At 34.6% G+C, this 15,490-nt stretch overlaps 1 protein-coding gene across 2 annotated transcripts in view; it reads left to right on the plus strand.

Moving 5' to 3' along the window:
• LOC106883169 (receptor-type tyrosine-protein phosphatase alpha) overlaps window positions 1-15,490 on the plus strand; it is a 206,493-nt gene that overhangs the window by 154,534 nt on the left and 36,469 nt on the right. For both annotated transcript variants that reach the window (XM_052970235.2, XM_052970236.2), the window contains exons 13-18: window positions 9,064-9,254; window positions 10,369-10,456; window positions 11,597-11,673; window positions 11,873-11,909; window positions 14,579-14,796; window positions 15,324-15,472. In XM_052970235.2, the coding sequence (XP_052826195.1) occupies window positions 9,064-9,254; window positions 10,369-10,456; window positions 11,597-11,673; window positions 11,873-11,909; window positions 14,579-14,796; window positions 15,324-15,472 (760 nt within the window). The remainder of the gene's footprint in view (window positions 1-9,063; window positions 9,255-10,368; window positions 10,457-11,596; window positions 11,674-11,872; window positions 11,910-14,578; window positions 14,797-15,323; window positions 15,473-15,490) is intronic.

Raw genomic sequence — 15,490 nt, forward strand, 5'->3', positions numbered from 1 at the left:
AAAAACAATGAAATAAAGATATAAATACTGAAAAAAAAAATGATATTTAAACTCTTTGTATAAATTGGGTTGGCATGTACGTCTGGCATTTAAAATCAATTTTCTCTCTTTACTCCTTTAACACAGAAGCTATTTCTACTTTGCATTCATTTTCAATAATCTGGCTGTCCCAGCTGTTGCTGCTTCTGCAAGCTTCTTTTGAATGCTCCCCTTCTATTGGACAGTTAAGATTTGCAGTTGTATGAATTTGTTCGTGTTTTGGTTTTTTTTCCAAAAAATAAATTTTTTTTTTGGCCAATGTCAAATTTGTCTTTTTTTTTTTGTTTTTAATTTTGAAGCAAGTGCAGTTTTCAAAGTCTCATTTTTATTTTCAACATATCAAACTGTGTTTTAGTTGCATTTTTCATTTTTGTTGTTCTTGCTATTATTATCATCATTAGTGGGTGATTAGGTAGAATTGCTAGAGCAACAGATAACAGACCTTACTGAATTTCTTTCCTTCTCTTTATGTTTCAAGTTTTCAAATCCAGTTGAAGTCAACATTCCTTTCAGAGTTGATAATATAAAGTACCACCGAAGCACTTGGTTCAAGGCAATTAATTAACACCTATCCCTAAATTTCAGGTCATGTACCTTCGTTAGAAGCAGTTATTATTAATATTATTAGAAGGCGGTGAGCTGGCAAAATGCTTAGAGGAATTTCATCTGTCCTTACACTCTGAGTTCAAATTCCACCGAGGTCGATTTTGCCTTCCATCCTGTCAGGGCCAATAAATTAAGTACCAGTGAAACACTGGGGTTAATGTAATTGACTTGTTCCCTCCCCCAAAATTTCAGGTCTTGTGCCTTTAGTAGAAAGGATTATTATATTATTATTGTGAAGAGCCAGCCAAACTGTTACTGCTCTGAACAAAATGCTTAGCAGCATTTCATCTGGCTTTACATTCAAAGTTCAAATGCTGCTGAGGTCAAGTTTGCCTTTCACACTTTTGGTATTAATAATATAAGTACCAGTTGGACACTGGGGTTGATGTAATCAACTTCCCCCTTCCACCATAGTTTCAGGCCAAGTGCCTATAGAAAAGATTATATTATTGTTATTGTAAGGTGGCAAGCTGGTAGAATTTGCTAGCACATTGTGTAAAATACTTAGCAACATTTCTTTTGGCTCTTTATGTTCTGAGTTCAAATTTCATTGGGGTTAACTATGCTTTTCTTCTTTTTGGGGTCAATAAAATAAGTATTAGTTGAGTACTGGAGTTAATGCAATCGACTTAACCCGCTTCCTAAAGTAACTGACCTTGTGCCAAAATTTGAAACAATTATTATTGTCAGATAAGTGATCATTTCTTTAGTAACACCATGCCCCATTTTCTTACCCCATAGGAAAGGATTTACTTTGACTTGAGAAGAGACTATTAGTATAGATTGGCAGAATCAATAGGATATCTGACCTTACAGCATTTAGGTTATCTCCTTAAATTTTGAGTTTAAATCTTGTAAACACTGAATTTGTCTTTCATTCTCCTGGAGATCAATAAAATAATATTACAGTGAAATTGTGGAGTCAGTCTGACTATATCACTTCTCTAAAATTTATTGCCTTGTACCCAAGTCAGAAATGATGATTATATTTCTGTTTTCGATCTATACATACTCTAATCTGGTAAAAGACCATTCAGCCACTTTAACATAAAGTAAATTCATGTATCACAGATGAAGAGTAACTTCATTAGAGTGCTATTTGCTGAACTTCACAGAAGGAAGGTTTACTTGGCAGTCTTTCATTGTCTTCTTTGTGCCATGCTCTTCTTTTCCTAACAATTCTAATTATGAGGACTGTTCTTGTCTGTGTTTTACATGCATTGGTAGTTATATTTTGAAAGGTTTTATCTTCATTGTTTCTATCATCTGTCATCATTATTTTTATGTCCACTTTTCCATGGGTCGGACAGAATTTGTTGAGGCAAAGTTTTTATGGCTGGATGTTCTTTCTGTTGCTAACCCTCACCTATTTCAAAGCAAGGAAATATTTCCCCATGACCAGACATGTTTTTGCAGAATATTGGAAATGGACAACACTGCTTTTATGACAGTGACACACATTTACAACTACTATATAATGTCAAGATAAGGAGACACAAGTGTGTGTGTGTGTGTGTGTGTGTGTGTGTGTGTGCACGCACATACACACACAGATATACATACATATGCACATATAAGATAGCCTCCTTTCAGTTTTTGTCTATCAAATCCACTCACATGGCTTTGATCAACTCAAGGCTTTAGTAGAAGACATTTGCCCAAGGTGCCATGCAGTGGGACTGAACTTGAAACCACATGGTTGGGAAGCAAACTTTTCAGTGACACAGTCACACTTGTGGCTTATTGTTATTTCTATAAATGATCTCCTTGTGTTTTGGTGCCATGGATTAAATATGTGCATCATACTGAGTTCATATGCATATTTTCATTAATAGTTCTGTCATACACTTGTGTCTTGTTCATGTCATGTTACAGTATTGTAACTGTGACAAGTCTAGCAGTTAACTGCTAACAGATGTATAACTGGAGAACTGTTTTGTCATATCAGGCTAACACTATTTCTTGTATTGTTGTCATATCAGGGATTCAGTATTACTGTTTCTTACCATCATCTTGTTGTTATTGTTATATTGAAATAGTAATTTTGCTGTGATAATTTTTACTAGTGCCTTTGTTTTATCAGGCAGTCACTGATGGTGTAATCGTAGTTATATTGGTATATCAATGTTATTATATAGATAGTATTTCTCATATCTTTCTTATTGGAATTAGGAGCTGAAATGTACCAGTCAGTAACCCATCACCACTGTACCAGTAATATCTCACATAATTTACTAAATTTACTAAATCCCTATTTTGATCAAGTTTGATCTCTCAGTACTATCTTTCTCATGAAAGTTTTCTTTTTTAAAGAGAACACAACATTTCTGTAACAAACTTACTTTCAAATATTTTTGTTCTCCACCAGTAACTCTGCCATTATCATCATCATCATTAGAAAATGGACATTGATTATTAACAAACTATTTCTAGCATTGGTTAAATATGGTCTTCATCTATATAATAAACATAATATTGACATTGTTATTTGATTTTGAGAAAGTTTTCTGTTTTCTTTTAAGCTGTCTTGTAGAGTAGGATTGCTTAGAGATAACTTTTTATTGTTCTGCTGAAAGTTAATTAATTTAGCCTCTAATGAAATCTCTATGCATATGAAATATAAAATGAATAAGATTTAAATGTCAAAAACAAAAAAGGAAATATGTCTACTTCACTAATCTCAGCCTAGTCATTTATTAGGTGAAAGGCTGTGAGGAGAAAATAATTGAATTTTACATTTTGGACAATGTAGCCCTAATTACAGTGTCTGGAGGAATAATATGATGGGTTGATCACTTTTCAAGCACCGTTAATGGAGCCGGATTGAACTGAGATAAACAACAAAAATAACCATACTTTATGAAATTAGGCTTATAATTTATATATTACAGGTGATGCTTATAGTTTTATTGGTTAATCAGGACATAATTGACGTTGTGACCTGTATTTTATTAGTGTCAGTGTTGTTGATATTGTTATATTAGGATCTATCACTGCTTCCATTATTATATCAGTCTATTGATACATCTAGTATCATGGCTATATAAAGATATTCTTGTTATTGTCATTTCAAAGAGGGCAGTGAGTTGGCTAAAATGCTTAGTGGCATTTCTTCTGGCTATGCCCTGAGTTCAAATCAGCCGTACAAATTTGCTTGTGTATAACTGCAATGTCAACCCAAAATTAAATGAAACTAGTTAGATAAAAAAAAAAAAAATGTTACTATTTTTTACAAAATAGAAAAATCTAGATAGAAAATAATTTATCTTATTGTTAATTTGTTGGTATAAACTAAATTTAAAATCTTATACAAATCTTGTTCATTTTAGTTCAAGCTTAGACTTTAATTACCTTTTACATTTAGCATATGAATCAAATTTTTGCTTTATATATATTTATTTAATTTTCAATTCCTGTTTTGCTGTTGTTAGCGATATATTTCTGTTTTTCATCAGCATTGCATTCTTTGCAGCATGATGCTATTAGCTCTAGACCTCACACTTTTTTGCATGGACATTTCTCAATTATTTATTGGAATGTTTACCATTTCTCACACTGCTACCATCTCATCTATGTTAACCTTCTGTAGAATTTCTAGTCTGGAATCTACTACAGCTCGTTTTGTACTCTTTCTTTTCCTTTTTTTTTTCCCTACGTATTAACATGTTTATTATGAAATATTTAATATTACTTTATATTTCAGTGGTAACGATCTCACCTTTTTTTTCTTGTGGTTTTTGCCTCTTGTCTATAGTGTTTAAATATCTAATTAAATATTGACATGTATTGTCGAATTTAATGAATCAAACAGCGAACATATCTTGTTAGCAGTTTATAGAATGTAATTTCTTTGAAACTATAATTTTGGAATAGATTTGATATTCTGGATATGTTGATTTGAGGTTCGATTTTGTTCTTGTCTTTTAATTATAAATGTTTTGTGAAACCCACTTTAGTTCCATAGGACTGTTATTTAATTAGCTTTTTGTTATGCAAAGCAGATCTAGAACAAATCGCTTCTTTAGATAGATGTCTAGTCTATTGCAGGTAAACTTCACATTCACCAAAGCTAAATAAACTGAGGTTATGTAAAACTCTTTGTCCGGTCCAGAGATACAGCAAAATATTTGTACAGGGTTTCAAGTTCTTCAACTATAAACAGAATGTTGAAAATGCAATGTCATCTTTTTTACTGTACAATTTAATTGCAAATGTACAGGATAGCCAAGCAATATCAATCAAATATTTTATATGTTTGATTTGCTAGAGCTGTTTTGCAGCTCTTGCCTTGTTCTTAGCAGGTATGTCTACTGTGTTAAGCTGAGTTAATTGAGAAGATACCTAATCACACTCTTGTGTATTATCTAGATTAATGCTGTTACACTTTTATTGCCTGATGAAAACACTTTGTTGTAAACATTCAGACCTGGTCTCCAGTTTGAGGAGACCTTCCTCTCTCTTTTCCTCCTTCCAGTTTCAGAGGCCCTGAAACAATCATGGACACTACCCTTCTCTATCCAAGCAAAAACTACCAGTTGTTGAATTGCAGCTATGAAGGGGTTCTGCTTTCAATTATGTTGACCCCAGTGCTAAGATTAGTACTAATTTCATCAAAGCATATCTTGGTACAATTTTAAATTTGACCTGAGTTATGTCCCTTAAGAGAGTTCTTTCCTGAACGTATACTGTAGATTGTAATGTATTTTATCTCAGTTTTCACAAACACACCTAACTAGTTTGGGTGCCTCTGTATGGTCACTTAATCAGCAAGAAATAACAGTTGTAGACAGTTCTGTCTGTCTCAACCACAACTAAACATTTTAAAAGACATTGGAAAATCAGGTCCTGGGTTCTGTGCACAGAGAGAAAATACAGGATGGTCATCATATATATATATTTATGCTGTAGTTGAATGTAAATTGTTATTCAGCTACATTTTGCCAGTAATGAATGAGACAGAACTTACACTTTGAACTATCATACTATTCAAAATTCCACAATTCCAGTTCAGATTAGTAGTCTAATTAATCAATTACTTTTCATGGATGATTGTAGTTTCTTTAAGCCTGTATTTGTTGACATGTTCATTTTCTTTTGTTTGTTTATTTCTCTTGACATTCCCCAACTTTGTAAGTACTCTTACCATCCCATTGGCTTCTTTAGATGAGTTCCCTTATTTTGTAATTTTTTATTTTGATATAAGCTAGCAATGCTGTGGCCAGATTTTGTCTCTTTCCTCTTTTAGTCATCTTCATGACTCTCAGACTGCTGAAAATTATCTAGGTAGTATATATATATATCAAACAGCTTCTGGAAGAATTTGATCTGGTGGGAATAGAGCTTGATACAACATTGGATAAAGTTGTTGATTTGCCCCAGGTCAGTTTTTCATACAGCAAACCTGTGAGCAAAGATATTTCAGACATTATTTACCTGACAGAATATCTAGGACTACATTATCCAATGTATCCATCTTGTTGGTGACTTTTGTGATAGCCTGAGCTGACCAATGCTTTGTGAGAGAAATTGATAGATGGAAGCCGTAAGAAACCTGTCATATATATATATATATATATATATATATATATATATATATATATATATATATACACACACACACACACACACAGATTAAAGGCAGGTATTCTCTGTATAGAATACTTTCCGTACTGCTCAAGAAATTTGAACTTGAGCAGGTAGCGGAATAAATGTATTTAATATTTTTTGTATATCACCGTGCCTAATTTGCTTGTATATATGTATGTGAGCTTATGTTAGACATATGAAAGGAGTGCTCAATACATGTTATTGGAGGTATGTCTTTTTTTTATTGAAACTGTGAGTTTGTCTCCCAACTGTGATCTTATCTGAAGATCAGATGACATGAAACTGGAGTCATGAGACAAATACTCAGTTTTGATTTTGATAAAAAAAACTTGTGTGTGTGCATGAGTGCATGCATGCGTGCACATGTTTGTATCTCCCTCTCATCTTGACATTTGCACACTGATTGAAAACAAAGTCATCATACATGCAAATGATTTCATTTGTTTACAATCTTCTACAAAATCTTGTCTGGGCATAGACTAGTTTGAAAGATTATTACCTTGCTTTTGGAAATACTTGAGGTTGGTGGCAGGAAGAGCGTTTGGCTGTAGAAAACATTTGTTTCAACAAGTTTCATTTGAGCCATGCAGGCATGGAAAAATAGACATTGCTGCTGATGATCTCATTGGTTGAGCAATGTGGCAGAAGCCCACAGAAGTCCTAAAATATAGGCTGAAAGGGAGTTGCAAATCAAAGAAGATGGAAGTATTGGAAAATGTGCTTTGCACTCAGTCTGTAGAATGAGGTTAGTGCATGAAGTTGTTGTTTAGCTGAAATTAGGTGTTCCAACTGTGACCATCCTGTACTTGCTTTTTTATCAAACACTGTATTTGGGACTACGTTATCCAATGTTTTCTTCTGTTATAAGAGAGTAGCAAAATTTTGTTAATCTTTCTAGTAGGTGGAATGAAAGCTGTAGAGTCTATCTTGTTGGCTCGACCGTACATCAAGTTGCACAGCTGATCAGTTTAATTGATGTAGTGTTGATAGAATGGAGATAGGATAGACATGTCATATCATTGAGTTAATAGTTACAGCTTTAACTACCACCTGGATGCTTTTGGTTAGTTTACTATTTAATACACCCAATCCTATGTATGCAACAATGCAGTTTGTTGTGGAAGACATAATCAGATTTAAAGCAATCAAAATGTTGTTAGTATTGATAATAAAACTGGGACCCTGCATCAGGATAATGATTAATTTTGTCATTGGTCTTGAATTTAGTATTTACATACAGTAGTAATGTCTTACATATTTTTATGTATTATTCTTTCTTCATTTTAACTTTCATGTATTACTGGCTACACTTGACTACTTTTCATGAATTGTTCATGTTTTGGAGGAAGCAAAATATTTTGTTAACAAAGCGTATCTTATTTACTTCAGTCGGCCAACAATTATTACTGCTAACTACCTAACGAACTGTAAAGTAGGGTAACTGTGAGAACCTAATTTATTGACCATGGCTAACTAAGAGAGCAAAATTATGTCTCTTTCATCGGGACATTTAACACAATAGCTGTAAATAGTATTAGTCGTGGTGATAGTAGTTGTAAGGTCTAAACCATGTGGTCAATAACTATAGCACTGTAATCTTACAGCTATTGTTTAAAAGGAAATAGAAATCCTCTAACTGTTTAAGTTCTTTAATTCTTTAAAAAAATATGTATAGAAAAGAAAGAAAATTAATTAACTGAATGGCCATTAAAGTTTGTTTTCTGATGAAATATAGTATTTTTTAACATCATTTGTGATTTGGAATTATTTTGAGTTGACTTTTAGAGGAATCTGTGTCTGCTATGATATTTTCTTTTCAGAATTCATGTTTTGCTAATAGTTTAAATTCCATAATGAAAACTGGTAATATCCCTGTTTCTCTAAAATTATTTCATTAAATGTAATCAATTGAAAGTCTCAGTTCATTAAATAGATATTAATGAATTAAATGTTGATTTAAAAACAACAAAACAATAAAAGCAAGAATCTGGCAATGGTTCAAAGTGAATGTTTATTGACATAAAGTAAATTATATGCCATATGGATTAAAAATATATTTAACATTTGTTAGGGTTACTTTCATCTTACTTGAGACATAAATGAAAAGTTGACACATTGTTACAGATGGAGTGTGAATATTTTAATTAATGAATATAATTGTAATTAATGAATATAATTATAGCAGAAAAGTAATTTCCTTAACTAGTTTGAGAAACAAAGTGAATCTTGTAACTCATTGAGTAATACTCCCCCCCCCCCCCGACTTCGTTTTTATGCTGTGTATGACATATACAATAAACAAGCTTGACAGAGCCTGTCCCTCTTAATTGCAACACTCATCAGAGTATTCTGGAATCATCCTTACAAAATGATTGAGATACTTTTCAACTATGAAGTGCTACTGTTGCTGTTAATGATGACGTGTATCTGCTCATGTAATCTGTTGAGAAACTAGCTGAGCTGTGTCAGTGACAGCTATGTTCTCAGTCTTGCATGAGATGTAGTGGTAGCACTGTATAAATGACAAGTGCTGTGAGGTTGAGTTTAAATAGTGTTATGAGTGTAATTTAATAAAGAGCAATGTATTACATAAAGATACCTTTTCTGAGCCCACCTCTCAATACTCTGTCTTTACATGTTGTCCTTTATTACTCAATGGTTTATAGGACTCATTTTTTTCACACAAACTGAATTATATTGTTGTATAATATTTATATCTATCTGAAATATTTTGATTGGAAAAAAAAAAAATTATTCTATGCCAAAAATATTTTATTATAATTTTTGTTATTCCTCTTTTTATATCTGCAGAAAATGGTCGACATATATTACCAACAACACATTCTTCCCCTGAACCATCTGAAAATGGAGAAACAGATGAACCATTATACATGAATGTAAATACAAAGAAGATGAATAGTCCAGTTAAAATAGAAGATCTTTATAATTATATACAGACGAACAAAGCCAACAATAATTCTGGTTTCAAGAAAGAATTCAAGGTAAAAATAAATACAAAAATACAACTTATTTTGCTAAGTAAAAACATTTTAAATTCACTTTACCTTAGCTGTTAGGCTTGACACACTGTCCAGTTTAACACTACCATCTAGTCTTTTACTGATTAACTTCAGAAAAAATATCCTTCTGTATTTCTATATTTGTTATACCTTCCACGGTACGTTTGATGGTAGGTTTGGGTAATGCTTACATATTGATGTCTAGTTTTGGGAGATCTTGTGGCATATATGTACTTAGTTCCAGTACAATATTTAGAGCTATAACAGTTCACCTAACTGTGACTAGGAGATATTGTCATGGTATTTGTAAATGAATATTAAAATTTTATCTCACCATGTTGATAATTCTGTCTAAGATAATCCATATTTCCATCCTAGATATCTCGCCCTCTCTCCCCATTTGTGTGCCATGCTTACAGGTATTAGTGCTTATGGACTTTCATGCCAAAGTCAGAAAACTCAGATTTTTGGGGAAAGATACAGTAGTGGTTTCTTGTTGCCTTCTTGATTTATTTACATTTTACTCTGTTAATCTTTTGAGCTTATCCTTGGGGTACAGGGCCTGTTTAACACTTAGACAGGATGACTGGTCCACATCACATCAAGTCATACCCATACATTGCTGGGCCTGTGTGACACATATGACACAGGTGCAGCAGCCTGCAGGAATAGCTTGTGGCTTATCTACGTTGGAGTCTTCTGACTCTTGTTTGACCCATAATGGTAGCTCTTGACAGGTACTACCACACCTGGCCATAGTTGAACAGGGAACAATGGTGACTAAATGGCAACTCTGTACTCCCCAAAACTCCTGAACTCCTAAACGGGAACCTCACCACTGGTTACAGTTTGATGTTTTACTCAGGATACTTTGATATATAGCATACTGATAATTCCACCTTAGATTTACCATGATTTCCCATACGGTTATTTTCTTCTGAGACATATACCATTCTAATAATTTCATCTTAGAAATATCACGCAGATGTTTCCATCTTAAATACATAAGATTTGCTTGATTTTTTCCCTTTCTTCGATGATGATGTTGATGACTGATATATTTTTAATGTTTTAATATATTTATTTATCCATCTAGCAACTTCCGGAAGGTCTATTAGCAATGTGTACTACAGCTCAACGAGAAGAAAATAAAGAGAAAAATAGATATAAAGACATTATTGCATGTAAGTAACTTTTATTGTTACACCAGCTACAGTACTGTGTTGTGTTTCATTTCCCTGCTGTCTTATTACAATAATAGCAGTAATGTATTGTAAAAGAACAAAGAATGACCGAGACCTTTGGAAATATGCTGTGTGTGAGAAGACCCGGCAAGACAAGTGAGACCATAACCCATGGCCTTTACCAGGGGTGTAGCCAGCCCACTTATGCGTACCCTCCATTCTCGCCAAATGACCATACCAGTGCAATCGTCTCTCTTGCACACCACAACTGATGCTTCTTAGGTCCAACTTTTCTCTCAAGGTACTTACACTCTGTCGAGTATGCACACTGACATTACACATCCATCAAAGCATACTGGCTTCATTCCTTGTTAGCTTACACATGTCCTCAGCAGTCACGGTCCATGTTTCACTGCCATGTAGCATGGCTGTTCGTACACATGCATCATACAGTCTGCCTTTTACTCTGAGCGAGAGGCCCTTTGTCACCAGCAGAGGTAAGAGCTCTCTGAACTTTGCCCAGGCTATTCTTATTCTAGCAGCTACACTTTCAGCGCACCCTCCCCCACTACTGACTTGCTCACCTAGGTAACGGAAGCTATCAACTACTTCTAGTTTTTCTCCCTGGATTGAGACAGAAGTTGTTCTCTGCACATTTTCAGTGTTTATTGCTCCTGAGCATCTGCCACATACAAAAACTATCTTCCTAGTTAGCCTTCCTTTGATATTGCTGCACCTCTTATGTGCCCATAGCTTACACTGGGTACATCTTATAGAGTTTCTACCTACACCTTTTCTACAGATCGAGCAGGGCCATCTACCTGAAGGGGTTTGTGTTTTGTCTACCTTCCTACTTATTAGGACTTTGGTTTTAGCCAGGTTGACTCTAAGGCCCTTCGATTGTAGTCCCTGCTTCCACACAATATATGCTGATATATTGTCATATCTCTCTCTCTCTCTTTCTCTCTCTCTCTCTCTTTCTCTTTCTCTCTCTCTCTCTCTCACACACACACACATTCATGTACATTCTTTAGAGAAAGAGTCTTTTGAAAGTACTTTTTGTATTGCATTATATGAAATAATCATTGTTTTGCATGTATGAATACAAACTTACCTGAATATATTTATCTATTGTAACAGATGACCATTCACGAGTTCACCTAGACTTGGTCCCAGGAGATCCCTATTCTGATTATGTTAATGCTTCATATCTTGATGTAAGTCTTTGACTATATTGTTGTTGTTTCCACTTCAGATAATCCTCATGTATTTATTACCTAGTTGACTATTTGTTCAAGGTCATTAGTCCAGTACCAAACCCTCACAGCCATTGTATCTCAATAGAGATTACTTTTGGTCTATTGTATTTTGAAGATTATTTGGAAAATTTAATCTTTCTTCTTTTTCATATTTTAGGGTTATAAAAGAGAAAAAGCATATGTAGCTTCGCAAGGTAAGAGTCTTTATTCATACTGATACTTTTATTGAGGAAAAAAGCTTTTGATGTTGCCTCTTAGAGCATTGTTATATCTATAACATTTTTATCCAAGCCACTTCTTCCCCATCATTTTCCTTCATATCAGTCATTCAGCTTGTAACGTTGAAAAAAGAAATCCCTACCTTTCTTCACAGCTTATCATATTTTACCAGTTTTATGAACTGTTTTGCAGATAGAATCATTAGTCTCTTTGAACTCTTGTATGATATCTTCTAATGTCTAACATACTTGTAGGAAAGTGGTTATACACCATTAGGTGTATACCCGCTTCCGTACATTAAATTTCTTGAAGAAACAACGGAACGCAGATTCTGAACTATGAACACAACAATATTTATTTACAGAGGAAATAGGCAGCACTTCGCCCTTTGGTTGCTGAGACGCCGTCAATGATGTTGAGTGGTTATTTGTCTAGCTCCAGAGTTGGAATGTTGGAGAGAGCTGTCTCCAGAGTTGGAATGTTGGAGAGAGGCTGCTTGATGACGTCCAGGCTCATCGCCAGCCGGCCGAGAAAGAGAATGAAAAACCGCGCGAAGCTTGGGTGTCGAATGACCACGCATGCGCACGAGACTCTTCCTGTATTCCCTCCGGAACCAGTCCCTGCGCATGCGTGGATAAGCTTTCCGGAAATGTTGTCTGCTATTTAAGGCGTCACTACATACTAAAACCCAATTCTGGAGATTAACTCATCACTTCTAAAATATGGTGTCAGTGAATGACTTCAGATTTCATTAATTTAATCTTTGCTAAATATATTAACAAAATAAGACTGAAAAATCTAATTCCATAGCTATTCTTGAAAAGTTTTACAGAGGTGGCAAATATGTACATTACCTTTGTTATTATTACTTTGCTGACCTTTATTCCTTGCCCTAGTTTTTGTCTAATGAAATAAAAGTGTCTGCTGTTTTCACTTCTTATGGAAAGGTTGTATTCCATTGGTCAGGCTGTTCATTTACTTTCAACACTTTCTGTGTAGAGTGCTCAGTATGTCTTGGTTGGTGATGCACAGACATGCACTGAAGATGTGGTATTTACAAAGATGTGTAAATTATCTTTGTAAATGGACAGTGAGCAGGTGTGCTCACTTTTTAATCAGATGTGTTTTCCCCACTGCTTGTCTCTTTGCCAGAAATGCAGTACTGGGTCAAGCATACAAAAAACACACAAAAAAAAAAAATAAATAAATGAATAAAAATAAGAGGTGGGGGAGACTAAGTACATGACATCTAGAATATTGTCAGGCACTCACTGCTCTTAGCCAGTTAGCCAATGTGGTTGATGGAACTTCCTTGTTAGTGTTTGATAGAGGACTAGTGATAGGTAGAAGTGAAGATATTCTTGAGGAAACTCTCAGCTATAATGAGCTATAAACTCTCAGCTAGCTGGTCTATTCTGGAAAAATTTTATCCTAAGGACTATGGGTAATTTCTTGACAACACTGACCTGGCAATGTTACCAGGATGGAATGGAGGCACTACTTGTTCAAGACCCACTCTACGGAGGCACAGAAGTACTGCTAACCAAGTCTGTTTGTGATGAGTGATGAAACTGTTTTGCTTGCATGTGAGAAAGGAAACTCAAGAAACTTGAAATAAATGAACAGAAACATGCTGAAAAACAACAACAACAACATGAGCAACATCATCAGCATTATTTAGCATCCATGTTCCATACTAGCTGGGCTAGGCAGTTTGACAGGATCGAATGGGCCCTAGAACTACATGTGCTCCTCTGTCTATTTTGGCATGGTTTCTGTAGTGGAATGCTCTTTTTAATGCCAACCTCTTTGCAGCATGTATTGGATGTTGTTGTTTTGTGTACTACTAGTGCTAATTAAGTTGCCATGCAGCTTGCAAGACTCTGAATCCTGAGAGAGAGAGGCAGGTTTATGCATGAGATGAGAGGTTAAAGCATGATATAAGGAGTCAGAGCAGAACAGGTTTCTTGTTGTAAGAGACTACATAGCTACTCATGTTTTAGAAGAGAAGGAATGGTGACTGGGATGGAACGGGGAAAAGATAAAATAGTGGTGATGTGGTGTCTCTGTGGATCCTTGAAGTTATGAGGTGAGTAGAAATGAGTGGTGGCAGAAGAACTGGGAGTGTGGGAAGTTAGAGGTTGCAAGGAATATAGGGGAGTGAGTGTTATATGTAAGGAATATAGGGGAGTGAGGGAATGGGAGAAGAGGTGAATATAATGAATGAAGAACAAATGTTGAATGGATGAGAAGTAGAGGAGGTAGCAAAAGGAGGTGGAAACTATGGAGATTGGACAAGGTTCAGTGGTGGATGTAGTGAATGATGGATAAGGAGTTGTAGGATCACCAATGGTGAATGGTAGTGAAGAGTGGTAGAATAATAATGATGATAGTGGGGGAGGGGGAGAATGAGACAGACAGACAGACAGAGATATTGATGACGATGAGTGATTTGAGGTAGGTTGTGAGTAGGAAGAGAAGGAAGTGGAAGAAGTGGTTGATGCTAATATTTTTATTTCCTGTTTTGTCTTTCTTTTCGCTTATCCAGGTAATTGCAAGTTATTTTGAACTTTTCCCACCATATAAAGAAACAATTGTTTTTATTTTTTATATGTGCTTCACTTTTTTTTTTTTTTTTCGTCAGGACCTAACAAACCCATGTTGAAAGATTTCTGGAGAATGGTATGGCAGAAAAATATTTGCAAAATAGTCATGCTTACAGATACTGTTGAAGCAAGTAAGAAGAAATGTGAAAAATATTGGCCAGATTCCGGTGTTGAAAAGTATGGCGAGATAGTTGTGGAAAATATTGATAATGCACATTTCACAGATTATATTATTAGAACATTTAAACTTAACAGAGTAAGTAGCCTAGTGTGTTAACCCCTCTTCGTATCCATTATGTTTTTGACTCATCGGCAATGTTTTCATGATAATTAAAAAAGAATCAAATCAGTGGTTTGATTCTGTAATAAATCAACAATTTGATAAATTATGTAATAAACCAACTAGAATTATTTAAAAGAAAATGTTTTCAATGAATATTTGAATCTATATGATATTTACTGTAAGTTTTAACTTCACTATCTATTAGTCTTTGTGATTCTCTTAAAAATTGTTTATTTGCATGCTTGCACTTAATATGGCTCTCTTGTCAAACTATGGCAATAATCACCTTGAATTGATGTTGTTAGAGTAATAACGTGATTTGATACAATGTTACCTCATTAAATTCATCAATGCCTCTATCTGTCTGTTTTCCTCAGTACCCACCCACCCACCTGTCTATCTATCCACCAGTCTGTGTATCTAATCATCTACCAGTTATCAGTTAATTCAGCCATCCGCTGTCCTTAATAAATTCTATTCTGTTTTCTCTAATTCTACAGAATGAAAATACAAGGATTGTTAAACACTTTCACTTCATCACCTGGTCAGATCATGGAGCACCAATGCATCCGACCTCTTTATTAATATTCAAACGTAAAGTTAAACTTTATAACCCAAATAGTTTGGATCCAATCTTGGTCCACTGTAGGTGAGTATCTTATTTACT

The sequence above is a fragment of the Octopus bimaculoides genome, chromosome 8, assembly GCF_046866305.1.
Source record: "Octopus bimaculoides isolate indiv1 chromosome 8, ASM4686630v1, whole genome shotgun sequence".
Classification (NCBI taxonomy): domain Eukaryota; kingdom Metazoa; phylum Mollusca; class Cephalopoda; order Octopoda; family Octopodidae; genus Octopus; species Octopus bimaculoides.